This window comes from Triturus cristatus, chromosome 12 (assembly GCF_964204655.1).
Source record: "Triturus cristatus chromosome 12, aTriCri1.1, whole genome shotgun sequence".
Classification (NCBI taxonomy): domain Eukaryota; kingdom Metazoa; phylum Chordata; class Amphibia; order Caudata; family Salamandridae; genus Triturus; species Triturus cristatus.
Genome location: NC_140595.1, coordinates 397,886,740 through 397,914,433, shown reverse-complemented (window position 1 = coordinate 397,914,433; position 27,694 = coordinate 397,886,740). Strand labels below are relative to the sequence as shown.

General features: G+C 39.9%; 1 protein-coding gene across 1 annotated transcript in view; it reads right to left on the bottom strand.

Annotated features, from left to right (window-relative positions):
* The window catches only part of DYNLRB2 (dynein light chain roadblock-type 2), a 92,387-nt gene that overhangs the window by 44,386 nt on the left and 20,307 nt on the right, over nt 1-27,694 (bottom strand). The window contains exon 2 of the mRNA XM_085640017.1: nt 993-1,068. Coding sequence (XP_085496143.1) covers nt 993-1,068 — 76 coding nt within the window. The remainder of the gene's footprint in view (nt 1-992; nt 1,069-27,694) is intronic.

The window sequence follows — 27,694 nt, the reverse complement described above, 5'->3', positions numbered from 1 at the left end:
GTAGACATGCAGTTGGTACATTCTTCCTTTTTGGATGCATTTCTGGTGTCTGTCCCTAGACCTTTAGGATTAGGGACCCCACAAACACAGCCAAAAAGGGAAGAATGTACTGAAACCTCTGTAATAAAATAACAGGAAGGATACATCTGGGCAGGTAGGGACTTTCAATTACAGAATCTACGCAAGAGACACTCATGCTGGTTTCATAAAGAGTCATCACTCACCCTTCCAAAAAATGGAATTATACGCCTCTATATTGTGAAATGATGAATTTAGGTACACTCCTAACTACAATGACCCTGTGGCTTGGTTAAAGGTTCATGTTAATGCATGATTTGCAAACAAGCTATGAAAACTGTACAACCTAGAAGCTTACAAACATAGTTATGTCATAGAGGTACAGACATTTTGCACAGCATTTATTTTTAATAGTCTTTCAATTGTATGAGATTATGGTTATGGAAATATGGGGACCATAGACAAGTGAAAATTTTCGGTTTTAGGACGCTATTTGCACCTTATAAGTGTGTAGCCTTCTAAGTCTCCATAGTCTTTACCTGCAAATTATTACGGATTTAGCAAAGGCATTGACAGTCATAACAGGAATTAATTACAAGTGATACTATAGGAATGAAAACTATATTATTTTTAAGTTAACATTTCAGAAATACAATGCTGTCAGAAGTGTAGATTGGCTGGGGCAATTTACATACATTTTCAAGTATTTTCTTTCATAAGACTATCATTACATCACAACATTACAAAGAATTACCCTACGGCCCAGTTAAGCTCTTAACAGTAGTAAATGAATGCAGATTTAATCTTCATATCTTTCATAACAGAAATGTACTGTGGTGTGGATGTAAACAAGTAAAGACATCAAAAAGGGCAAGAAGTGTGTTGTAAAAGCCCTGAACATTTCTGGGATTCATCTTAGATATGCTACATCACAATTCTATTTTGCATTTAATTCACATAAAAAATATATTTACCATCGGCATTTACTACTATAGTTCCAATAACACCTTTATGAGCCTGAATCCTCTTCAGTGTTTCTTCTACTTCAGCCTTTTGGGAAAAAACAGATCAACAATGTCGATACAGAACTTAAAAGATACTCTACAGCATCATAATTATTAACAAGGTGATAGTTAAATCATACTAACTAAAGGTTTCGTAGGGAGCTAATTTGTACCAATAGTATAACAGTATTACCACAAACATCCAATTGAATTCTTATTCAAACGTATTCTGAACACATTGTTATAAGAAATACCACAAATGTATTATTCAGAACATAGACTTGCATATAATGACTAAGTGTTTCAACAACTGAATAACAGTTAACTAATTCCTATAAACACAATATTTACAGCCAACACGTGTTTCACAGCCTTAGATTTTGCTTCTTCATGGCCACTTTGTATTAAGCTGACACAGAACTTACTGCAGGTATGGCTCGTGACACGGGACCTCTATGCAAATATGTGACTGTTTGCCCTACAGGCTTACCAACCTTAGGCATGTAGAGGCAGTCATACATGTGAGAGATGTGACCACATATGTTGAAACCAACATATTTTAGCCCATTAGAAATGCAATTTTGAACATGTCTAAATACAAATTAAATGCGTGGTTTAGAAATGACTCACAAAAATGTGTGAATACCTTTTAGTAGAACGAATAAATAAACCAAAATATATTGTAAAATATATATATATATATATATATATATATATATATTCACTGAAAAAACCATAGGTTTCACACATGTTATAGTTAGCGGAAATTTTACTGATAAAAAACCAATGAAATTGCCCCGTTATAGTTAGTGCTGGCAACTATAACTCACGCGACCGCAATCCTCTGCTGATGCTAATACTGTATTTAGACACTTATTTGCCCATGTCTTCTTCCATACATTTTTAGCTATACATATATTACAAATATTTTTTTTTCATAAAGACACATATGTCATCAGCAGAAGATTGCGGTCGCGTGAGTTATAGTTGCCAGCACTAACTATAACGGGGCAATTTCATTGGTTTTTTATCAGTAAAATTTCCGCTAACTATAACATGTGTGAAACCTATGGTTTTTTCAGTGAATTTGCAAGGTTTTTTAAATGCTAATTCCTAACTATAACGTGTGTGAAACCTATGGTTTTTTCAGTGAATTTGTACGGTTTTTTAAATGCTAAGTGACTTTACGCCATTCGTGGCGTGCGCGCCCACTTAACGCAGTTCGATCCGTGCGCGCACGGTGCGCTTCGCGCACCGTGCGCGCACAGTGAGCACGCGGTGCGCTTCGCGCACCGCGCACCCACTTTACGCAGTTAGTGCCGTGCCCACGTTACGCTAGATGGGCCATGTACGCACGATGCGCTTCGCGCACCGTGCGCACATGGAGGACATATTATGCGCTTCCTTGTGATAGGTAATCTGTTGAAATTTTTGGGGAAAATTTTCTGTGCTCTGATAAGCCATGCACAAATGGTGGCCTTTGGCTACCATTTGCACAAGGGGTGGAGAAAGTGTGGATAGTGTTTTTTTTATTTTTATTTTTTTACCGTACGCTTACGGTAAGCGTACGGTAAGCGTACCCCGCGAAATTGCCGAAAAAAAAATAATGCCGTTTTTGCTCTTGGGGGATGTTTGGGGACTCCCTCAACATGACTATGTGAGAGGGAGTTGTCAAAACATCCCCGTAACATGTTTTTGGCCATCATGTTTGATACATAACACTCAGTGCGGTAGACAAAATGGCGGACGCCGCTTCCTGGTTTCTGCCGATTCGAATGTTTACTAAGATCTAAGAGCCAATCAGAATCGCGCTCGCGCACGCCACCGTACGCTTACCGTAAGCGTACGGTAAGCGTACCGTAAGCGGGCTCAGATATATATATTGATTTAAAGGCTATTTTCTCAGAATCTACTGAACAGATTTACACCAAACCTACAAAAGGCACTTCCTTGACCTAGGGACTACCTCTCTGCCAAATTTCTAGTAATTCTGTTCAGCCGTTCGGGCTGTAGCTCGTTCTAAAGGTCCTATGGAAAAATGCATGGGAAAAACGCGTTTTGGGACCCCCCTTTTATCTCAGCCCCCGCTTGACGAATCCCCCTGAGACTTTCAGGGTAGGAGCGGAGCCTAGCGCCCCACCTATTTTGAGAAATTCGCGAGGATTCGTCGACCGGCGCCAAAGTTATTCAAAATAGAATGTTGAGGTTTTCCTATGGAAACGTGGTCCTAACTATAACTACCTACTGGCGACCGCCAGTAGGTAATATATATATATATATATATACACACTGAAAAACCCATAGGTTTCAGGCACGTTATAGTTAGGAATTAGCATTTAAAAAACCTTAGAAATTCACTGAAAAACCATATATTTCAGGGGCGTTCTAGTTAGCTGGACTTTTAACTCGTACAAAACCATTGAAATTCCCCCATTATAGTTAGTTCAGCTAACTATAACTCGCGCGCCCGCAATGCTCAGTGATGTCATGAGTGATGTCACTGACCATGTCATGAGTGATGTAATATGTGACGTCATCAGCAGTGCATTGCGGGCGCGCGAGTTATAGTTAGCTGAACTAACGATAACGGGGGAATTTCAATGGTTTTGTACGAGTGAAAAGTCCAGCTAACTATAACGCCCCTGAAACCTATGGTTTTTTCAGTGAATTTCTAAGGTTTTTTAAATGCTAATTCCTAACTATAACGTGCCTGAAACCTATGGTTTTTTCAGTGAATTTCAAAGGTTTTTTAAATGCTAATTTCTAACTATGCCTACAGAGATAGGACATGTGAAGAAAGAAGAAAAAACGCACAGAAAGAAAAAAAAGAAATGCAGAAAGAAGCAGCAGAAGTCCTCAAAGACGAAGAAAAGTGCAGGAAGAAGGATAACGTGCAGAAAGAACAAACAGAAGAGCAGAAAGAAGCCTTGTTGCAAAATCATCCTGTACCCTCAACTTTTTCAGACGGATACTGGTGGTAACTGAGTCTGACTAACTAGTCCTAGAGCCACTGCTTTGTTAAAAGACACTCAGAATACAGTGAACACACCTACATACACTAGGGAACAATATGCGTTGGGGTCCCCCTGTGATCAGCATGACCTCCTCTGTAAGCCCCTAGTATATAATAGGGCAGGGGATTAAAACTACCTCTTAAAACGCGCCACAGGGCGTGTTTGCACACGTCACCTCAGGCCCCGTCCCCTCACTTCCTCACAGTGTAAACACGCCCTGTGGCTGTTTTAAGTTGGGAGATTAAGTCCCCTTGAATCCTGAGGGTCCCTAGGGTCCAACTAGCCCACTAGGTACCTCCAGTAAGCGCCACAGAGCGGAGTTGCAGAGAGATGTAAAAAGGGGCACGGCCTAGACCACCTCTCTGCAACGCAGCGCAGTGGTGCTTACTGGAAGCACCTGGTGGGCTAGTTAGCCCCCAGGGTCCCTCACGATTGAAGGGGAATTACTTCCCCAACTTAAAACGCGCCACAGGGCTTCTTTGCACATGTTAACTCAGGCGCCGTCCCCTCCCTTCACCACTGTGTAAACACGCCCTATGGCCGTTTTTAGTTGGGAGATTAAGTTCATTTGAATCCTAAGGGTCCCTAGGGTCCAACTAGCCCACTAGGTACCTCCAGTAAGCGCCACAGAGCTGCGTTGCAGAGAGGTGTAAAAGGTGGCACGGCCTGGACCACCTCTCTGCAACGCAGCTCAGTGGCGCTTACTGGAAGCACCTGGTGGGCTAGTTAGCCCCCAGGGGCCCTCAGGATTGAAGGGGAATTATTCCCCCAACTTAAAACGCGCCATAGGGCGTGTTTTCACACGTCACCTCAGGCCCCGTCCCCTCCCTTCCCCACTGTGTAAACACGCCCTGTGGCCGTTTTTTAAGTTGAGAGATTAAGTCCCCTTGAATCCTGAGGATCCCTAGGGGCAAAATAGCCCACTAGGTACGTCCAGTAAGCGCCATTGCAGAGAGGTGTAAAAAGGGGCACGGCCTGCACCACCTCTCTGCAACGCGGAGCAGTGGCGCTTACTGGAAGCACCTGGTGGGCTAGTTGGCCCCCAGGGTCCCTCAGGATTGAAAGGGAATTATTTCCCCAACTTAAAATGCGCCACAGGGGGTGTTTGCACACGTCACCTCAGGCCCCGTCCCCTCCCTTCACCACTGTGTAAACGTGCCCTGTGGCCGTTCTAAGTTGAGAGATTAAGTCCCCTTGAATCCTAAGGGTCCCTAGGGTCAATCTAGCCCACTAGGTACCTCCAGTAAGAGCCACAAAGCTGCGTTGCATAGAGGTGTAAAAAGGGGCGTGGCCTCAGAACACATGTCTGCAACGCAGCTCCCTGGCGCATACTGGAGATACCTGTTGGGCTAGTTGGCCCTCAGTATTGAAGGGGAATTAATTCCCCAACTTACAACTGGCCAGGGGGCGCGTTTGCAGAGTGCTGCAAGGAGGGGGCATGGCCTCTGGCGCGATGCCGGTCTTTTATTTATTTTATTTTTTTAAGAAGGAGGGCTGTGTGGCCCCCCTTCTTTTTCTAATTTACTGGCCCTGGGGACCCCATCCCCCAGGGCCTGCACCCTAATTTTTTTTGTTGAAAAAAATATATTTGGCCCTCCCAAGGCCTTAATCGGCCCCGGGGACCCCAACCCCCAGGTCATGGCCTTTTTTTTTTTTTTTATTCTTTAGGAGGGGGCTGCGTTGCCCCCCTCCTCAGGCCACTTATGGCCCCGGGAACCCCATCCCCCGGGGCCGGCCTTTGTTTTTTATTTTTTTAAAAAATATATATATTTATAGAAACACCTAGGACATGCTGGACAAACTGTATGTACCTATCACCATGACGATTTGCGTGATATTCATTAAAAGGCGACTATGCATAGAATGAATCCACATGGAATGTATTTACACCGCTAGTGAAGCTCTGACGTGTCTGACGCCCTACCGTGCCTAATCCCAGCGCCCCTGCCGGTGGGTACTCTCCAAGTAGACACCCTTGTCATTTATTTATAGAAACATGGGTAGATATTGACGGGCACATTTAATATACACGCACACTGAGCCATTCAAAGGGGATTCGACAAAATTCGACCAAACTATGCAAGAAACCCCCCTCACGGTTAATAAAACACACATCCACCGCCGGATGTGTAATACTCTTTATTTTACTCTCTGGACAGGAGACGAACCTCACTTGAGAGTCACAGCGTGCTCCTGGCTGAGCCCAATGCTGTGTTACACCCACCAGTGCCCGCCGAGTGCCTCACACCTCTGTGTTGTATTCCACCAGCTAGTGCGTATGCTATGACACTCTCTAGCCCATGTGCACTATAACACCACCCCGTGAATAGGTCATGCCACACTTGCCTTCGCACGGGTTATATTGCCCCATCTAATGTGCCTTTCTCGATGCCTATGTTATAACGCACAGCGCTATGCCATACATATTACAATCTGGGATCCATATCTTTGTCACAGTGCATATGCAACGTTACACTCCCAAGCACATATTTTATATTACAACTTTAGAGACTAGTTAGGTTACACAACACTGCCCTGTGCATATTACACTCCAAGGTGCCTATCGCATAGCACACGCTAGTGTCTGTGCTATCTCGCGCTCTCCAATGAATCTGTCATTGCGCACAATGTATTGCATATTATATTTCACGCCCCGGTTCATCTTATATCAAACTTTTTGGAGCATAGTTAATATCATATACTATATCTAGTTTTCATTTTCAATCGTGCTCTCAGGACTATGTTCTATATAACACTGCGTCCACCTACCCTTTTCACGGGCATTACATTTTGCGATGGGGGTTGGAGGGTCAGGGGGTGTTTCTGCCAAGAGAGCCCGGAGTCACAGTCACAAACGTCCTCTTCTTCCTGAATAAAAGTGAGATTATGCTGCATACTTGTTCATATTTTAAGTAGTTCGCACACACACATTTTAAAAACAATAAAGTTCCTAAAACCCACCTTCTCTGAACAGTTAGCTTGCTGCCCCATCCACCTCCTCCTATCCTCTGTTGTCTGAATCCATGCACTAGCCTCCTCCCTCCTGCCATGCATGGTCTGATGTGCTGCCACTGCCCTCCATTTAGCATGATGTACCAGTCCACTCCTCCTGCCCTCCATTGCCCAATTCTATGGCCCATCATTGACCTCCTGCTTAGCCTCTGTGCTTAGCTTGCTACCCCTGTTCTCCTTCACCCTGCCCTCCGATGTCTTTGTGCATGCCCCTGCTCCATCCTTTTTGCCCAACATGTTCCAAGGACCTGCCACTCCTATCTACTCTGAGTGTTCTGTTGAGCTGCACTCCCCTCCCACCTGCCTAGCATTGTCAGATGACTGTAACCTGCCCCTGCCACCTCCACCCTGCCTGTCCACATGCCATGCCCCTATCCCCTTTCTCCTGTCCTCCATGGTCCATTTTACTGCCAAACCCTTCTGCCCTCCCTGGTCTGTTGTGCTGCAACTGCTCCTCCTGCCTGCCCCGCGCGGTCTGTTGTGAGGCCCCTTCCCCTGAACTCTCTTGTCTGTGCCCAGGTCCTGACCCTCCCTTCTATCCTCCATGGTCCTTTGTGCATGCCCCTCCACCCTCCTTCTTGCCCATCATAGCCATTGTGCTGCCACTAACCCTCCCGCTTGCCATGCATGGTCTTCTATGCTGCCATGGCCCCTCCCACCTTCCCTGTGTGGTCAGCTAGCTGCCCCTGACCCCCTCCCACCTTCCCTCTATGGTCTGTGTGTATGCCATCATAGTTTCATTGTTGCTCTCCATGGTGTGTCTTGTTTCTAGTGCCCAACCTGCCTCACCTCCATGGTCATCTTGCTGCTCCTGCCCTGCCCCCTTGCCCCCAGCCCTCTGTTTCCATGTGCAGACTCCTATTCCCTCCCTCCTGGCTTGTCTGTTCCATTGTAATGCCCCTGATCCGTCCCTCCTGCCCTTTATGGTCTGTTATGCTGCAGCATTCTCTCCTGTCTGTCCATTACGGTCAGCTAGCTACCATTGCCTCTTTCCCCTCTGTTCTCTGTTGCCCATGTGCATGGTCCTGTCCCCTCCCTATTGCTTTCTATGGATAGTTGTGCTGCACTCCCGTCCCGTATGCGCTGTGTGGTGTATTGTGCTGCTGCAAACCCTGATGCCTGCCCTGTAGGGTCAGTTTGGTGCACCTCTCCATGTCCCTCCTGTCCTCTGTTATCCGAGTCCATGTCCCTACCCCAATTCCTCCTGCCTACCATGATCCAATGTACCATACTTGCGAACATTTTGAACTTGGTAAGGGGGAGATTTTGAAAAAAAACTGGGTTATTGATTTTCCCCTTTGAGTTACATTGAAAAAGAGGAGATTGTAGACAGGAGACAGATCAAATAAAGCCCATTTGAGCTTAAAAACATTGGACGTTCCCTGACTGAAACGGGTCTGTTGGCATGTATGGTTGTACTACCACTGCCTCTTCCTTCTGCCCACAATGGTCTATTATATTGCCACAGCCTCTCTTGCCAGTCCTGTATTGTTGGTTTGTTGCCCCTGCCCCCCTTTCCATTGCCATCCATAGTCTGTTGTGCTGCCACTGCCCTTACTGCCTGCCCAGTGTGGTCAAATTGTTGCATCTGCACTCTCCTACCTGCCTTCAATTTTCAGAGTCCGTGCCCCTGGCCTCTGCCTCTCAACAGTATCCCAATGAACAACTAGATTGCTAACATTCTATATTTTTTACAAAAGTGTGGAACGCCTGACGTCATCTTGATGTAATCAAAACTGTAATACCTAGAGTATTTCCTTTAGAAATTACATATATGAGAGGGTCTTATTTGCATAAAAATTATGGTTAGTGCTCTAAAAAACTAAAATGAGGACATATTTTCTGAGTTTTCAAATAGCGACAAAGAACTTTTAAATTATTTGTAATCTTTATGTTTTTTTATCCAGTTGACCACTTGATTAAATGTTGCACCTAAGGGAGAGGATGTGGTGTTACTTCCAGAGCTGCAGACTTTGCAACTGGGGAACTAGGTTGGAGTTTCTGCTTCAGCTCAACATTCTGTGATTCTGGTCAAATCACTTAATCTCCCCATGTCTACAACCAAAATGAATTTGATCTTGTGTGATGTAACCAATGCTCATGTAAAGCACTCTAATACCTGACAAGTCTGCACTATATAAAACTGCAAATACACAAAAAATAAGTGTCTTGCACACTTCTGTCATTGGGCTACATGTGAGCTACATCTGGGTGATATTTGTGCTGCATTTGGGCTCTTTTGTCTCTGGTGGCCATCTTGGGAGATTTATTTGTTATGAAGTTTCCTAATTTCCTCATTTACTGCAGTCTCCTCAGTAGGAAATGCTTTCAGTTTTTTACTTTGATTCCATCAAGAAGGTATTCAGATATGTCACACATTTGCCATTAATTCTGAATGTTGCTCATTAGATAACTGTAGTAAATCTACTGCTCACCACGGAAGTCTGCTGCTGGTATTAAAAGTGCATGTTTCAGTCTGCATATCAGAATTTTTTAATGAAATAAAAGAGGATTTCAGAAGTCACTCAAAATGTGCCCTAATTTTTCTTTCTTCAGCACTAATCATAATTTATATGGCAAACTGAACCCCCTCATTGTGTTCCTTTTTAAATTAAATGTTTTAAGTGTTACCAGTTTATTCCAATCAAGATGGCTTCAGGTGTGCCATACTTTTGTCATAAGTAAGACAGTAAGCGCTCTAGTTGTTCTTAAGAACACTCTGGGACATTCTGTCATTGGGCTATACTTGGGCTACATCTGGGTGATATCTGGGCTACATTTGGGCTCTTTTGTCTCTGGTGGCCATCTTGGGTGATTTATTTGTTATGAAGTTTCCTCATTTCCTGCAGTCTCCTCAGTAGGAAATACTTTCAGTTTTTTACTTTGGTTCCATCAAGAAGGCATTCAGATGTGTCACACATTTGCCATAAATTCTGAATGTTAGCACTCTAGTTGCTCATTAGATCACTGTAGTACAGCTACTGCTCACCAGGGAAGTCTGCTGCTGGTATTCAAAGTGCATGTTTCAGTCTGCATGTCAAATTTTTTTTATGAAATAGAAGAGGATTTGAGAAGTCAAAATGTGCCCTAATTTTTCTTTCTGCAGCACTAATCATAAATTCTATGGCAAAATGAACCCCCTCATTGTGTTCCTTTGTAAATTAAATATTTTAAGTGTTACCACTTTATTCCAATCAAGATGGCTTCAGGTGTGCCTTACTTTAGTTGTTCTTTAGAACACTCTGGGAAGCTGCAGTAGAACACAAAGGAATCAACTGACAGTCTCTGCCCTGTACATGTTTTACTGAGAATGTCAGACTTCATTCTCACATGACTGAGAAAGATAATGTGAATTTACAGAAAATATGCTCTCAGTTTGGCTTATAGATCACCTTCCAAACCTCTGTGGGAAAAGCATGAGAAAATAGTTTTCTCTCAAACATGATTCATGATATCACAGCAGAAGGCTTTTTCACATGGTAAAATCACCTTAGAACACACCACAATTCCTAAAATGAGTATGGTACCATCAACAAATGATTTATAATGTAACTAAAGTCTTAAAACCTCGAATTAACTGCAATGCTGTTTAATGAGGTGCTATCATGTATATTGGTCCCAAGATGGCTGCCAACACTTCTTGGATGAAGTGCTGACAGCCAATCAGATCTCACGATGAGATGTGTGGTTAGCCTCCGCCCAGATATATATGTGATTTTCCTTTTGATTTTCTCAGGAACTACTGAACGGATTTACACCATTTAAGCAAAAGGCACGAGTCTGAACTGAGGACTACCTCTTTGCCAAATTTGGTGTAATTCCGTTCAGCTCTTCGGGCTGTAGCTGCGTCAACAGGTCCTATGGGAAAATGCATGGGGAAAACGTGTTTTGGGACCCCCTTTTTTCTCGACCCCCGCTTGACGAATCACCGTGAAATTTTCAGGATAGGAGCGGACCGGAGCTGGCCAAAAGTTTGGAAAATTTCGTGAAGATTCATCAATCGATGCCAACGTTATTCCAAATAGTATGTTGCGGATTTCCTATGGAAATAGGTCCTAACTATAATTACCTACTGGCGACTGCCAGTAGGTTATATATATATATATATTCACTGAAAAAACCATAGGTTTCAGACATGTTATAGTTAGCGGAAATTTTACTGATAAAAAACCAATGAAATTCCCCCGTTATAGTTAGTGCAGGCAACTATAACTCACGCGACCGCAATCCTCTGCTGATGCTAATACTGTATTTAGACACTTATTTGCCCATGTCTTCTTCCATAAATTTTTAGCTATACATATATTACAAATATTTTTTTTTCATAAAGACACATATGTCATCAGCAGAAGATTGCGGTCGCGTGAGTTATAGTTGCCTGCACTAACTATAACGGGGGAATTTCATTGGTTTTTTATCAGTAAAATTTCCGCTAACTATAACATGTCTGAAACCTATGGTTTTTTCAGTGAATTTGCAAGGTTTTTTAAATGCTAATTCCTAACTATAACGTGTGTGAAACCTATGGTTTTTTCAGTGAATTTGTACGGTTTTTTAAATGCTAAGTTACTTTACGCCATTCGTGGCGTGCACGCCCACTTAACGCAGTTCGTTCCGTGCGCGCACGGTGCGCTTCGCGCACCGCGCGCCCACTTTACGCAGTTAGTGCCGTACACGCAAGGTGGGCACGCAGTGCGCTACGCGCACCGCGTGCCCACGTTACGCACCGTGCGCACCTGGAGGACATATTATGCGCTTCCTTGTGATAGGTAATCTGTTAAATTTAATTTGTAAGTGATGACAATAATATGCCATGCACAGAGTGTTTTTTTTTTTTATTATTAAAATTTTTAGCGTAAGCGCACCGTACGCGTACGGTAAGCGTAATCGCCGAAATTTTCAAAAATTTTTTTTTTACCGTTTTTGGCCTTGGGGGATCTTTGAGGACTCAACTAACATGGCTATGTGCATGGGCGCTGTCTAAACAGCCCCTTTATATGTTTTTTGCCTTTGTTTACAGCCCCCCCCTCAGAGTGCGAGAGAGAAAATGGCGGCTGCCGCTTCCTGGTTTCGACCGATTCGAATGTTTACTTAGATGTAACAGCCAATCAGAATCGCGCTCGCGCACGCCACCGTACGCGTACGGTAAGCTTACGGTAAGCGTACCGTAAGCTGGCTCAGATATATATATTGATTTAAAGGCTATTTTCTCAGAATCTACTGAACAGATTTACACCAAACCTACAAAAGGCACTTCCTTGACCTGAGGACTACCTCTCTGCCAAATTTCTAGTAATTCTGTTCAGCCGTTCGGGCTGTAGCCCTGTCTAAAGGTCCTATGGAAAAATGCATGGGAAAAACGCGTTTTGGGACCCCCCTTTTATCTCAGCCCCCGCTTGACGAATCCCCCCGAGACTTTCAGGGTAGGAGCGGAGCGTAGCGCCCCACCTATTTTGAGAAATTCGTGAGGATTCGTCGACCGGCGCCAAAGTTATTCAAAATAGAATGTTGCGGATTTCCTATGGAAAAGGGGTCCTAACTATAACTACCTACTGGCGACCGCCAGTAGGTAATATATATATATATATATATATATATATATATATATATATATATATATTCACTGAAAAAAACAAAGGTTTCAGGCACATTATAGTTAGGAATTGGCATTTAAGAAACCTTAGATATTCACTGAAAAAACCATAGGTTTCAGGGGCGTTATAGTTAGCTGGACATTTCCCTCGTACAAAACCCTAGAAATTCCCCTGTTATAGTTAGTTCAGTGAATTTCTAAGGTTTTTTAAATGGCAATTCCTAACTATAACGTGCCTGAAACCTTTGGTTTTTTCAGTGAATTTCAAAGGTTTTTTAAATGCCAATTCCTAACTATAACATGCATGAAACCTATGGTTTTTTCAGTGAATTTCAAAGGTTTTTTAAATGCTAATTCCTATCTTTAACTTATCTCTGAAGATGTCATGCTTAATGATTTTGATTGGATTTGTATATTTTTCAAATTCAGTGTGTCAAATTTATAAATTTTTGTTTTTTTATAGACTTTATCACCATATTTTAAACTTATTTTTTCAATTAAATCTTTTAAAAATTAAAAAATATTATTTGAAGTTAATTGCTTTTTCAAACATTTTTTTTTATATTTTTCAAAAAATTCTTTGAACTATATGTACAAAACTTTATTTTATATATATTTTTTTAAATGTTTTTGGATCCGCGCACCCTAAGCGCACCGTTCACGATTACTACGCGATAGCGTCCGCGCATGGTATGCATCGGGTACGTGGTTAGTGCGCGATCGCTATGCAACTGGTACACGACTCCCAGCCTATACGCGACACATTCGATGTACGAAACGCGATGTTTACGCGCTTCCGCGATGTGTCATCTGCGTCTATGACGCGGTAGGTGCGCAGATCCCGCAAAGTATTTAACATTTAAAAAAACATATATATGTATTTCATGTGAATATTAATTGAAGACAAACTCTAAACTAGTCTTAAAACTAATATATTTTTACATCTAATCCTATAATTTTTTTTAATTAAATATCGCGGATGCGCGCTGGGTGCGTGCTCCGTAAGCGCACGGTGCGCAGATCCCATGTGACCCCAAAAAAAAGAGATTTGATTGGTTCATTACACTTCCTCTTCTAACTACTGAAAGACCCCACCCATTTCAATCATTCTTTTTTGAGCTTCTTTAGAGGAACATCTCATCTAGAAGAAACTTTTTGGATAAGATTTCCACAGCTGCAATTTTTCTCACAACAATGGCGTCTGCACAACAACCAACATCTGAATAAGACCTTTCATCAGATGAGGAATTTGTTGTGGAACCTCCACACCCAGAAAGATACACCTCTGTGATGTGGAATTTTTTTTCCTTCCCAAAACAAACTCCACTAAAGTGAAATGCAAAATATGTCAAAGAGTGCTTTCTAGAGGAGATCCCTCAAAAAAATACTCTTGTGGGACGGCGAGTATGCTAAAACACCTCTAGACTCTGCATCCCGTGAACCTGGCCAGGCAGGAATGCAGAAGACTCCGACAGCAGCCTCAGCCAGCAGTGGCAAGCACTTCTGCATCAACTTCTGCAGCATCACCATCAACCAGTCACCCGGACATACGTCCTGAATTTGGAAAACTGAAAATAAGTTGCATTAAGTGCAACAAACTGCTATGTTACGGCGAGCAGTCAATTGACCTTATCTGCCGAGCACAGCAAAATCACAAGTGCTAAACTTGTGTTTATTTTTTTTTGGAGAAGTTAACTGTTTTGTTCCTCCTGTTGTCTTTTTTTCCTTTTGAAAAAAACAAAAAAATAACAAAATTGTTCCAAAAAGTACAAAAAAATTAAAAAACAAAAAAGAAGAAAAAAAAAAGTTCTTATAAGAACTAACTTTCCTGGTTTAAAAAAAAAAAAAAATTCTTTGTTAGTTTGTGAAAGATTAGATGAATGTATGAGCAGTACATAATTGACTGAATTAATGCATTAGTAGCGTATGGTGAATGTAAAAGTACAGAACTATGAGGAAGTGCTGCAGCATCACACAGTAACCTCTTTAACTGCAGTGTGCTGTAGTACTTCCGAAGCACAGGGATGCAACATATGTACATAAATATGTTGCAAGTCTATGCTTCTCTCTGCACGGCTGCTTAAACTGCAGCCACGTAGTGACACAGGCACCCTTGCACCATAGTGCAAGGATATCTGTGTCATGTACTGTTTGTTTTTCTGCAGGAAGACACACCTTCCTGCACAAAAACAATGAGAAAATGCATTTTTCTCCTTCAATGTATGCTGAACATTTCAACATGCATTGAAGAAATAAAAATGTGGATAAATGAAAACAATTTTCCTTGTTGTGCTTTCCTACACCAATTTTAGAATGGTACAGCATTCACACACATATCGAGATTTATGATTTCTGCTAAATCTAGACATATGTCTTGTTCTATGAGAATTCAGTGGAATCATGCACAACAACACTTATAGAACACCCTATCAACTCAAAGTGGTCTGCATGATGAGATTGTATTTACATGGAGTATAAAAAGTGCACAGAGTGCCATTTCCTCTCTTTCTAAATATGAAACACTATCTTACACAATAACTATTTTACAAAAACTGTCATATTTCCGTTTTTAAAATTTGTAGTGAATGATAAAAGTAAGCACAGAGTTTTGTCTGCAAAGATGTCCAAAGAAGAATGATTTAAATGATTGCAGTGCTTCAATAGCTAAAAAGGTGAAATATTATGAACCCCTCAAATCTCTTTTTTTGCAGGTCCCATGAGATCTGATTATGGTCAGATTTCAAAAATACATAAACAGAGTGTTTTTAGAAACGTGTTTCAACTTTGTAGCTTCTTGCAGGCCTCTTCATTCTACATATTCAGACTTAGTTAAACTTACCTTTACAGTAATATGAATAAAAAATGGTATTCATTTTTTGCTGCTTTTCGATCTAATATAAATTGTTAAAAATTGCTTATTTTAAATTTTGGATCTGTGAAAGAAAAGATATAATAATACATTTTTTACAACACAACATAATGTCCACAAAGTAACTTCTTTGCCGTTCTCAGAATATATTGAATTTCACTAGAAATTGTGATTTTAATAGTACTCATCACTTAACAGCGGGCAAAAAAAAAGACAATCAGAAAGATTGTTAAAAAAAACCCAACATACTATTCTCAGTGGAATACCAGAAAATACAAATCATACATATATGAAATGCTTACAGATTACAAAATGTTATAACTTTAACTTATAAAAACTGTAAATGTTGCCGCATTAAAATAATCACCGAACAAATAACCACCAAAAAGTCCATAATTCCAAAAAATACCTTTCCTTGAGGCCAAATGGTATTTTACACTTCTTCTTTATGTAAATTGTCCAATGGTAGTCCTATTAATTTATAATAATAAATTCCTCAGAGAGTGAATTATTTTCCTAAAACTTAGGCTTTAAAAATATTAGGTAGGAATTTGGGAATTCACTAGGCAAACGTTGTTTGAAAACCAACTGGGCATCATTACAAAGTGTCCAGCCTTTGTCACATTTTAGATAGGCAGTGTAATGCCCAGATGTGGTGGAAGGACCATCATGGAAAATTATTGCAATTGCTACAAAAGTCCTTCCTGATATTGATAGTTGTGCTGCTACAAATTGTTTTATTAAAGTATCCAATTTTCTTCCGTCAGCTGTACAACGTTGCATCATTAAAATGATGTATTCTCCATATTTTCTTAAAAATAATGTGGATAACATTTCTGATTTACATTGGCTACACTCCATGTTTTGAATTGCACCTTTCACTTATTTATTGAAAGACACTGATTTACAGTCTGGTAATGTTAAATACAGAAATCTCTCAGTGTCTACATTGGTGGTACATGTATACATGCAATTTTCACAATAATGTTCCCATTTGTAAGAAAGGCCAAAAATGTTTTCTATTTCTACACCTTCATTTTCAAAAATTGTAAGCATATACATTAAAAATTCCTGAGCATCTTGTTGGATATTTTGTGTAAATTGTGTAGAACCAGAACACACATCCAAAAGATTACGAACATCTGAAACAGATTGTATTTTACTTCTATCTGTTGTCAATTTTTCATAAACAGAATGCAACAGAGAACAAAATCTTTTTTGCCGATTCTGCATAATTTGTGCTTGCAAACCTTCCAGATAAAAAACAACATTAACTACTACATTAGCATAGCAGTTGACACCAGAACTATTTTCAAAATGATAACCAACAATCTCTTCAACAGTGTCCAATTTCTTTTTACCTGCAATCACAACATTATCTTCTTCTTTTCTTTTCTTGATACCTTCAGAACAGATATTCTCTAAACTTCTTTTTCGACCAACCATACGCTTTTCAAATACAGGATATTGACCTAAATTTGGAGCATACACCCTTCTTAACCTATTATACACTTTTACACAGTTTGCATCTGCAGTAACCATTGTCTCATCAAAATCAATCAAAAACAAACCAGATAATGTTCTGACTCGCGACAAAGCAACATATGCCATACCCTCTTTAAATACAGTAGATCCAATGTTCACCAATGCACTGTCTACACTTAATCCTTGAGATTTATGAATAGTCACTGCATATGCCAAAGAAAATGGAAATTGTTTCCTACGGACATATAAATCTTTAACAAGCAAAAAACGAACTGAACAACGACCAATTTCTTTAACTTCATCAATCTGATCAAATTTAATTTTTAAAAATTCAATTCCTTCTTTTTTCTGATAATTCACAAAATCCACCACTTTGCTCATTACACCATTAACTAAACCTTTCTCTACATCCAAATTACGCCTTAAAATTACCCGACAGTTTACACACACATACAGTGTCTTTTCCAAACCAGCAGTTTTAGATATTTTTTTTTCTAAACAATCTAGTTTTGATTTCAACTTACCCGTCAAAATAATAGTGATTCCTTCATGTAGTATTTTATCGATGGCTTCCATTTTCACAATTTCTTCATTTTCCAATTTTAATAATTCTTCGTTGAATATTGAGCACTCACGCAGTGTCGGCATTAAGCAAATCACTGACTTTTTTTTAGCAATTTCCACGTACACTTTTGCAGCAACTGCATTTTCATTTGGAAAGACATTGCAAAGTAATCGACGCTCCAAAGCTTCTTTCCCTTTTTTTGATAGAATTCCAATTCTTATATCTTGAAGAATAGTTCCATATTCAGCATCATTTGCCTGTCGCATATTTGTTGTTAGTTCCTTGTATTCAAAATTACTCCAAATGTTCACATTACCAACACTGCCAAGAGACTTTCTGGTATCTTCATGGGCAAGTGTTTTAAATACCGGTTTTCCTTTTACCGGTGTCAGTTGCAGTAGATCTCCAAAAACGATGACGTGTTTTCCTCCAAATAACACGTCAATTTGCTGCATTCTTAAGTGCACAAAGGCAAGCATCAAGATTGAGACCATGCTCACCTCATCAATAATGAGAAGTTTTTTTCTTCAGGACTCTTGAAACTTCAAAACAAGCTTCTCCAGATAGCTTGTGGTATTCCAATTTGTTCTCATGCTCTACTGGCAGCATTAGTAAACGATGTAAAGTAATTCCTTTAATGTTATGTCCTGCCAACCCAGTTGGAGCAGTGACAACACAAGACAAATGCGACTCAGTTTTTTTTTGCAGATAACTTGTAATTACTTTAATTAAGAAACTCTTTCCTGTTCCAGCTTGACCACTCACATACATTCGGATAGGTTGAAATGATGTACATGAGCATCCTTTCTTTTCATGAAGTAATCCATGGTCAATCTGCTCTTTCACTTGCTGATATATTTCTTTCTGTTCAACATTTAGTTGCTCTTCCAAGTTTCCTAACTGTATTGCATCTTCTTGTGCTTGATACATTGCTGTTTCCACCTCATTCATTGCAATCGCTGCTTCATTTTCAACAATTGGTTGTCCTAGTGGATCTTGACTCAGTACAGCAGAACTTTGACTGTCTTGAGAACTGTCTCTAGCAATCTCAGCTGCAATTGTAGCTTCTTGATAAATTTCATCATTCAACATTTTCACATAATTTGCAAAAGCACTGCATTGTATACTATCATCATCATCATTAAAAGCTTTATTTCGGTTCAATGACCATAAAAGCGGAAATCGTTATCACAATAGATAATACAAATAAAAATCATAAAAATAGAGCCAATCCAATCATTTTCAAGATAACACATTACATTCAATATGAGCAGAAAAATATTTGGCAGGATAATCGATTATAAAAATTTCCTGCGTAATAACCAGACAGAGTTGAGGAACCGGGAAACAGCGAAAACTATCATAGGTTTTGTGTCATATTTTAAAATTCTCATTGCTTTTTCGCATTCTCTAAAGCCAAGATTATTGCAAAGGGGCTTGATCCAGCGTTTCCTTTGGTGTAGATATATTGGGCAGAAGAAAAAGACATGTTTTTCATCCTCAAGTATATAACTACAGGCCGGACAAGCAGTGGTTTTGTTGGCGTCCCATCCAGATGTAAATGACCTAAGCGGGAGACAACCCATTCTCAATTGGCAGTAAAGTTTCCTTGCGGCCGGTGGACTGACCAGGTCTAAAAATTCCTCTTTCCTGTAAGTATCTTTAATTTGGAGGAACACGGCCGTCAGCCTGCCGATCTTAGGGTTTTCATACAGACACGCAAGGTGATGGTTTTTAAACTGTTCGACCAATTTAGCTTTGGGTAGGGCCAGGCATGAGGCCTCCGGAGTAGTCCATAATTCTGGAAGGCCAATCTTAGTGCAAGAATCCCTGACAAATCTCAGCCATGGAATATTCTTGCTCTTTAGTTGGGACCAAACTCCCTTAAATTCCTCACGATAAAATCCCAACTCCTCATTTGACCATAATCTCTTCCAGTATAACAATGGACGCAGCATTACCACTTGTTCAATGGGTAATAACCCACAATCCAGCCTGATAGGGGTTAGTGGGGAGCTAGATGGAAGACCCAACATGCTCCTCACGAATGAATTTTCTGACCCAGTCAAGCTGTGTATTCTGGTGTGGCCCCACAGTTCCGCTCCATATATGGAGGCTGCTCTTACTTGTGTCCGATATATTTCCAATGCAGGGGACACTGGTTTGGAAACCGAACCCCTGAATACTTGAGAGATTCCCCCGGTGGTTTGTGCAAGTTTTAGCACAGAGTTTGCAACTTGGCCGCCCCAGCCGAAGTTTTCCTGTAGTAGAATCCCCAGATAACTGAATGTGGTTACCCGCTCAAGGTATACACCATTCAGAACTGGGTTTGGCCGTGTGTGTTTGGGGGGATTTAGAATCATATATTTGGTTTTGGCCAAGTTGATCTCTAAGCCTCTTTCTGCACAAAAATCCACAAAGCCATCCAGGATACGTTGGATGCCGGTTGATGTGCGCGATAACAAAAGAGTGTCGTCGGCGAACATCAACGCTGGCACCAGGCCTGTGGCAAGTCTGGGCGCATCGATGTCCCTAATATCTGCCAAGTGCTTGATAAGCCCATTGATATAAAGACAAAATAATGTGGGTGCCAACACGCATCCCTGTCGGACCCCACGGTTTACGGGAAAACGGGACGAAAGTTCACCATATTTGCCACATCTAACCTGTGCAAAATTTTTTGTGTGCAGTCTGCAGATAATGTCCAAAAGATACAAGGGGACATTAAGAGCCAGGAGCACCTTCCACAGTTTTTCACGCGGGACCAGGTCGAAGGCCGACCTCAGGTCAACAAAAATGAGATAGAGGCTGCCACCCTCTAAACTCACGGTCTTCCAATGTAGGACCTGAAGTCGGAAGATCTGATCCACAGTGTATACTATCTTTACAAGCATTAAATGAATCTTCATAGCTGGGAAAATCTCCAAGTAATTCCAGTTCAGAACGCCATGGTTTGAACATTTGCAAAAGGGCTAAATAGTAAAATTCCCTTTTATCAGCAGTGTCGCAACTCAGTTTTCTGTGATTAATTAAATTTCCTTTCCTTTGTTTCACCAGACATCCTTCGGAACCAATCACTCCATATTTTCCATCGTTGATGTTCTCTGTAATATTCCGTTTAAAAGTGTAGTTTTGCAGCACTTCATAGAGACACATGTTCTAAAGATGATGACTTCTCTTTGGATAGTATGTGTCCAACATATTGGTTTTCAAAATATCTGTACTTTCTGGCTCATTTTCTGCTAAATATTCAATTTCTTGAACAGATTTCAGTACCCGATTTCGCATTCCTGCAAGACCTAGACTGACCCAAATGATTCTTCTACCTTTGGAATATAGACTTGCAGATGATAACCGATCTGAAAATTCATATGCTCCAATTTCACGATGCGATAACATCTTCAAACTAAAACTGTATAATTTCTTACTTAGACTCTTCTTGTGAGAAATCTCTTCCCACATTTCTTTCAATTCAGTCTTTTCTGATTTAGTAATGTAAGACGTTACATATCGAGCAACAGCAATGGAATTGTCCGCAACATACTGAATATCCATGTTAGCGTTTCACATGTTTAAAATAACTGGATTGTAGTCATTTATGTATTTTGATTCTTCACTTCTTCTTAAGTTGTAGGTGTTTTTCAGAGACTTTCTTGTGATGGTATGTCGTACAGCTGACATAAAACTGTTCACTCTTCCTTTGGCTAATACAGGACGTGGAAATCCAAAACGACATTTGGTGTAGAACTTATCCTTTGACTTGTACTTTCGTCGACAGTATTTTCCACACCAATGGCTTTGAAATAGTAAGACTTGTTGTTTTAAGTTTTTCTCTTCTCTACTATTTGGAAGAGCACATGTAGCATAATCTTCAATGAAAGACAAAACAGTTCATCTGAATCTGTTCCAAATTTGGGGGCATCCTTCACCCATAACAACATATGTATATGAGGAGCACCTCTTGCTTGATACTCCTTTCTCCAAAAGAAATCCACAACTTCTCCAAGAGGAGGATTCTTTTTATTGCAGATGAAAGACATCATAGCTTCAAATCTATGATTGAAATATCTGCATACATTGACAGGATCCAAAGAGCACAATTCTCCAGGTAACTTGTATTCAATATTTTTTATATTGCAATTTGCCTCTCGAAGAAATTCAAGTAAATCATCCCAAGCATACTCAGCACAGCTTAGTGTAACAAACCATGTAGGAGTTCCCAAGGTCCATAGCATGCATTTCAGTTCTCCATGTTGAAGGTACCAATATTCATTAGTCCCACGCTGACATGCCATCAGATTAATCAACTGAGATTCTAAATGATCATCTCTCTGATGCACTTTATCCATAAAATCCTTTGCAGTTACATTTTGCAGATGCATTCCAGTTTTTAAAATGTGATTTACGGCATATGAAAGTCCAGACAAGTCACTTTCAAACAGAAGATGAAACATATGATGGATACATTGTCGAAATCTTGGATCTTCTGCATATAATCTTGTTGTCCGATATTCAGATGCAGGAATCTGCACAGGACGTTCATCATATCGTCCACCTTTTCCTGCTGGAAACAACTGCGGGAAACAACGAGCTTCCAAGCTCTCTTCCCATACACTCATGGGACTTCCAGTTGCTTTTTCATTTGAAACAACTCAATCGTATTCCCCATCACCTCTTTGGAATGAAGTGGATGTACACTGTAATGTTCATAGATCTCTTCACATCTGGACATGTCTACTTTTTCAATTTGTCCACTTAATGTTTCACTATCTTCTGCTAAATCTATTTCTTCTTCTCCAACACACACATTTCTATAGTATTCATTATTTTTTAACAGATACAATGATGCCTTTTGCACTTTTCTAACATCCACTAACACTTGCCATATTTTCTTATTCTTAGTAGGAACACCATTAACCAGAATGACTAGTGGCTCATTTTCTGCATGATCTACACCAATGGTTTCAACATTTTTCCTTAAATCTAATGGTAAATACACAACTCTTCCTTTCAATCCTCTTTGCAACTCTGATGGAGGTAATTTACTTGTTTTGGGCTCCATACGAACCATAGCCTGAAATGGGTGAACACATTGTATCAGAATAGACTCGTACGTATTTAAATCTATCAGCTCTGGAGGAATAGGAACCAACTCTAGATTATTATGAACAGCTCTAGCAGGCATTTTAGTCTCATCTAATTTATTATAACAATATTTGCAAATACGCTGCTCAGATCCCAAATCAAAACAATCCTCTATCAGCAAATAAGTTGCAAATTCCATCCACTTATCATTATCTTCCATTTCACTCTTTAAATACATATTGACACCCCTAGTCTGATTTTTATAGTGACTTCGCCGACAACAAATACAAAGAAACATTTGGTCTTTCACCTGAAATTACCTTAAACTTTGTGATTTCATCCTCAAATTTTTCTGTAATTACGGGTTCTACATTGTCTTGAACATTTTGTTCTACTAATGTGTCAGTTTCTTCACTCTCTTGCTGAGGCCCAAAGTAACAAAACTCAATATCCTCACAGACCTGCTTCACATCTGATACTGACCCACGCAAAAGAGCACTGTTCAACTCACTTTACTTTAGTGCTGGACTTTTTGCATAATAGAACCTTCTCACTAACTTCCGCATTTGAGTATGATGTACTGCCAGCATTCTGAAATGGTGAAAAACACTTTCACAAACTTTCCTAGAAAGACAAGCCAGAGAATGACCTTGCAAACCAGTATGTTTTCTCACTCTGCAAGGGTCTAGTCCTTGCAACAGCTTAATCTTTTGTTTTACACTTTTTTTACTATAGGTTCGTAAAAAACTACATAATTTTTCAATAGATTCCTGTCATACACTGCAAACACTACTGCAATCCCAAGTGTACACAGGGTTTTTAGCACGTCTCCCTAAAACTTCGTCAGCTATCACTTCTTCTGCATTTCTTTCAACCATTTTCTCTTTCTCCATTGGACAACCATCACTAACTTCATAACCTCTATCACTGGTGTCAACTGCATACAATAATTTTTCACTTAGTGAATAACTCTCTTCATTAAAAAAAGGCTCTGAACTAGAACTGTGTTTCCATTCTCCCCAAAAAAATCACAATTTTTTTTTTTTATTAATAATTCTTTTCCTCCTACTTTTGGCCTTCATTATATATATTGGTTTATCTAGTGATCGAATTCTGTTTAACAATAAAATAAACAGTTTTCTTTTTACTTCAAAAGCCTTCTCCACAATGCTTTTAATATGCTTCTTCTTTTTATAAAATAAAGCTCTCTTTTTATATTTCTTCACATCTTTCAGCAAATTATTCACTACTCTTGTAAAATATTTTTTGGCGTAATTCCTTATACTGATTTTGTCTTCTTTTACCATACGTTATCTCCTTTGACTGAACATTTGGTTTTTTACTTTTCCTCCTAATTTGATTTTTTGTCTTACTTAAAAAAATCTGTGAAACTGGAGTATTCTCTACATTCTGTTTGCTCCTACAAACATTTTTAATATATTGCTTCGTGATCTTACCAGAAGATTTTTTACTTTTAGCCACATTATCTTGTACATTCAATACTTGTGGTTGATGTTTCTTCAAATAATCCTCCTGTCTCTGCTCTTTTCTTTTTTTTCTGGCATAATTTCTCTATTTTAACGTTGAAAAACAGTATCTGTAAAAAAGAATCACAAATAAAAGAATATTAATAACTTGAAAATGTATACTATTCTATTACTGTACAAACACATTTTATATAAAAACTGACTAAGAAACTATGTCCCTGAACCACAAGTGTGACGATGATTAAAACACTACATACATAGTGCATACTACTTTGAAGCAGTTCATGCCCTAAAGCCTACCTCACTAAAAGACTACATGCTAACTGACTGAATGATTACAATACTATAAGGAAACAAACTGAGTGAGTGACAGGGTGTTTCCTAGAAGTGTATGAATACTGACATGGATATTGATGGTGTGAAAAACAAGTGTGTAGGTGATTAGAGACCTACATGCATACTGGACAAATGTTTCAATCCATCCATAAGTTAAGGCCTGTCTCACTTCAATACTATTTGGATACTGATTAAATGATTAGAGTACTGCAAGGAGAGTGCCTGGGTGAGTTTATAAGTGTTCGGGTTTTGGCACACTCAATGGATTACTCCACGGTGCTGAATGGGTCACTAGAGGACTCCAAGGGGAGTGACAGGGTATTTGCTAGAAGTACTTGGATACTGACTGAATTATTAGAGTACTGCAAGGAGAGTGCCTGGGTGAATTTATCAGTGGTTGGGTTTGGATGCAGTCAATGGATTAGTACATGGTGCTGAATGAGTCACTACAGGAGTGCAAAGGGAGTAACAGGATGTTTGCTGGAATTGTATGGATAATGACTGGTGAATCGCAGGTATGAAAGACAAGTATGTAGATGGTTAGAGGACTACGTGCATAGTGGATAGGGGTTTGAAGCAGTCCATATGCTAAGGCCTGGTCACTGAATGAGCACTTGGGTACTGACTGAATGATTAGAGTACTGCAAGGACACTGCCTGGGTGAATTTATAAGTATTTGGGTTTTGGTGCACTGAAAGGATTAGTACATGGTGCTGAATGGATCAGTAGTGTAGTACAAAGTCAGTGACAGGGTGTTTCATGGAAGTGTATGGATATTGACTGGGGAATTGAAGGTGTGAAAGACAAGTGTATAGGTGGTTAGAGGACTGCATCCATACTGCATAGGCATTTAAAGCAGTCCATGTGCTAAGGCCTGGCTCACTGCATGAGTACTTGGGTACTGACTGAATGATTAGAGTACAACAAGGAGAGTACCTGGGTGAACTTATAAGTGGTAGGCTTTTGGCGCAGGGAATGGATTAGTACTTGGTACTGAATGGGTCACTAGAAGAGTGCAAAGGCAGTGACAGGATGTTTGCTGGTCTGTATAGATACTGACTAGGGAATTGAAAGTGTGAAAGACAAGTGTCTAGGTGGTTAGAAGACTGCATGCATAGTAGATAGGGGTTTGAAGCAGTCCATGTGCTAAGACCTGGCTCACTGCATGAATACTTAGGCAGTGACTGAATCATTAGAGTACTGGAAAGAGAGTGTCTTGGTGAATGTATAAGTGTTTGGGTTTTGGCACAGTGAATGGATTACTACATGGTGCTGAATGGGTCACTAGAACACTGCAAAGGCAGTGACAGGGTGTTTCCTGGAAGTGTATGCATGCTGACGAGGGAATTGAAGGTGTGAAAAACAACTGTATAGGTGGTTAGAGAACTACATGCATACTGCATAGACATTTGAAGCAGTGTATTTGGTAATGAATGTTTCACAACATAAGTACTTAGAAACTAACTAAATCATCAGACTACTTCTAGGACAGTACCTGGGTAAATAATTTAAATTTTCAGTTCTGGTGCAGTGAAGACAATACTAGATGGTACTTCACTTTAGTGTCAAAGCATGATTCATTTTTTCAATGCATAAGCAAACACTGGCTTCTAATGCTACTAAAACTTGACAACATGACAGGTTTAAAAACACTTATCTGCCACCAAATGCATAATGTTACCAAATGCTTCTCTCACAGTGGTTCCCAAATGCACACAAACTCACAGTGTGATTCTAGACAAGCAACACTATCACTAGGAGTTTACCAAACCTCATTCACTACAGTGGAAGTGGTAAGGGAACTGCACACAATCTACATATTTCTCGACTGCACTTTAGTGTCAATACCTGACTCATTTAATCAACGCATAAGAAAAGACTCGCTTCTAATACTACTAAAACTTGACAACATGACAAGTTTTAAAAAAGTTATCTGTCAGCAAATACACGATGTTACCAAACGCTTCTCTCACAGTGGTTCCCAAATGCACACAGACTCACAGTGTGCTTCTAGACAATCACCACTATCCCTAGGAATATACCAAAACTCATTCACTACACTGAAAGTGGTAAAGGAAAGGCCCACACTCTACATATTTCACAACTACACTTTACTGCCGATACCTAACTCATTTAATGAAAGCATAAGCCATAACTGTCTTCTAATGCTACTAAAACTTGACAACATGACCTGTTTTAAAACACTTATCTGTCAGCAAATAGACAATGTTACCAAACGCTTCTCTCACAGTGGTTCACAAATGCACACAGACTCACAGTGTAATTCTAGACAAGCACCACTATCCCTAGGAGTTTACCAAAACTTATTCACTACAGTGAAAGTGGTAAAGGTACTGCACACAATCTACATATTTCTCGACTGCACTTTAGTGTCAATACCTGACTCATTTAATGAAAGCATAAGCCATAACTGTCTTCTAATGCTAGTAAAACCTGACAACATGACAGGTTTTAAAACATTTATCTGTCAGCAAATACACGATGTTACCAAACAGTTCTCTCACAGTGGTTCCCAAATGCACACACACTCCCAGTGTGATTCTAGACAAGCACCACTTTCCCTAGGAGTTTACCAAAACTTATTCACTACAGTGAAAGTGGTAAAGGTACTGCACACAATCTACATATTTCACAACTGCACTTTAGTGTCAATGCCTGACTCATTTAATCAATGCATAAGCAAAGACTGGCTTCTAATGCTACTAAAACTTCACAACATGACATGTTTTAAAACACTTATCTGTGAGCAAATAGATGATGTTACCAAACGCTTCTCTCACAGTGGTTCCCAAATGCACACAGACTCACTGTGTGATTCTAGACAAACAACACTATCCCTTGCACTATACCAAAACACATTTCTTCATCTACAAGGAGTACTACATTTTACTGCAGAAACATAACTCATTTCACAAATTCATAAACAATAAGTGGTTTCTAAATCTACCAAAATATAAGAACTGCATAGTTATCTCTCTACAAACACATGAAAAAACACAAATCCTTATCACAAAATGGTTTCCACATGCACACACACTGTCAATAAGATTGTAGAGAAAAAAAAGTACTCCCTACACTTTAGCAGAAGAAATACATTAGTCTGATTAAAATCAAAATAGTCTACATACATCCCCTCACAATTAAATAACTCACCTTTCAAGATGTTTTGAAGATTAAGAAGTATATCAGTCACACACCAGATATC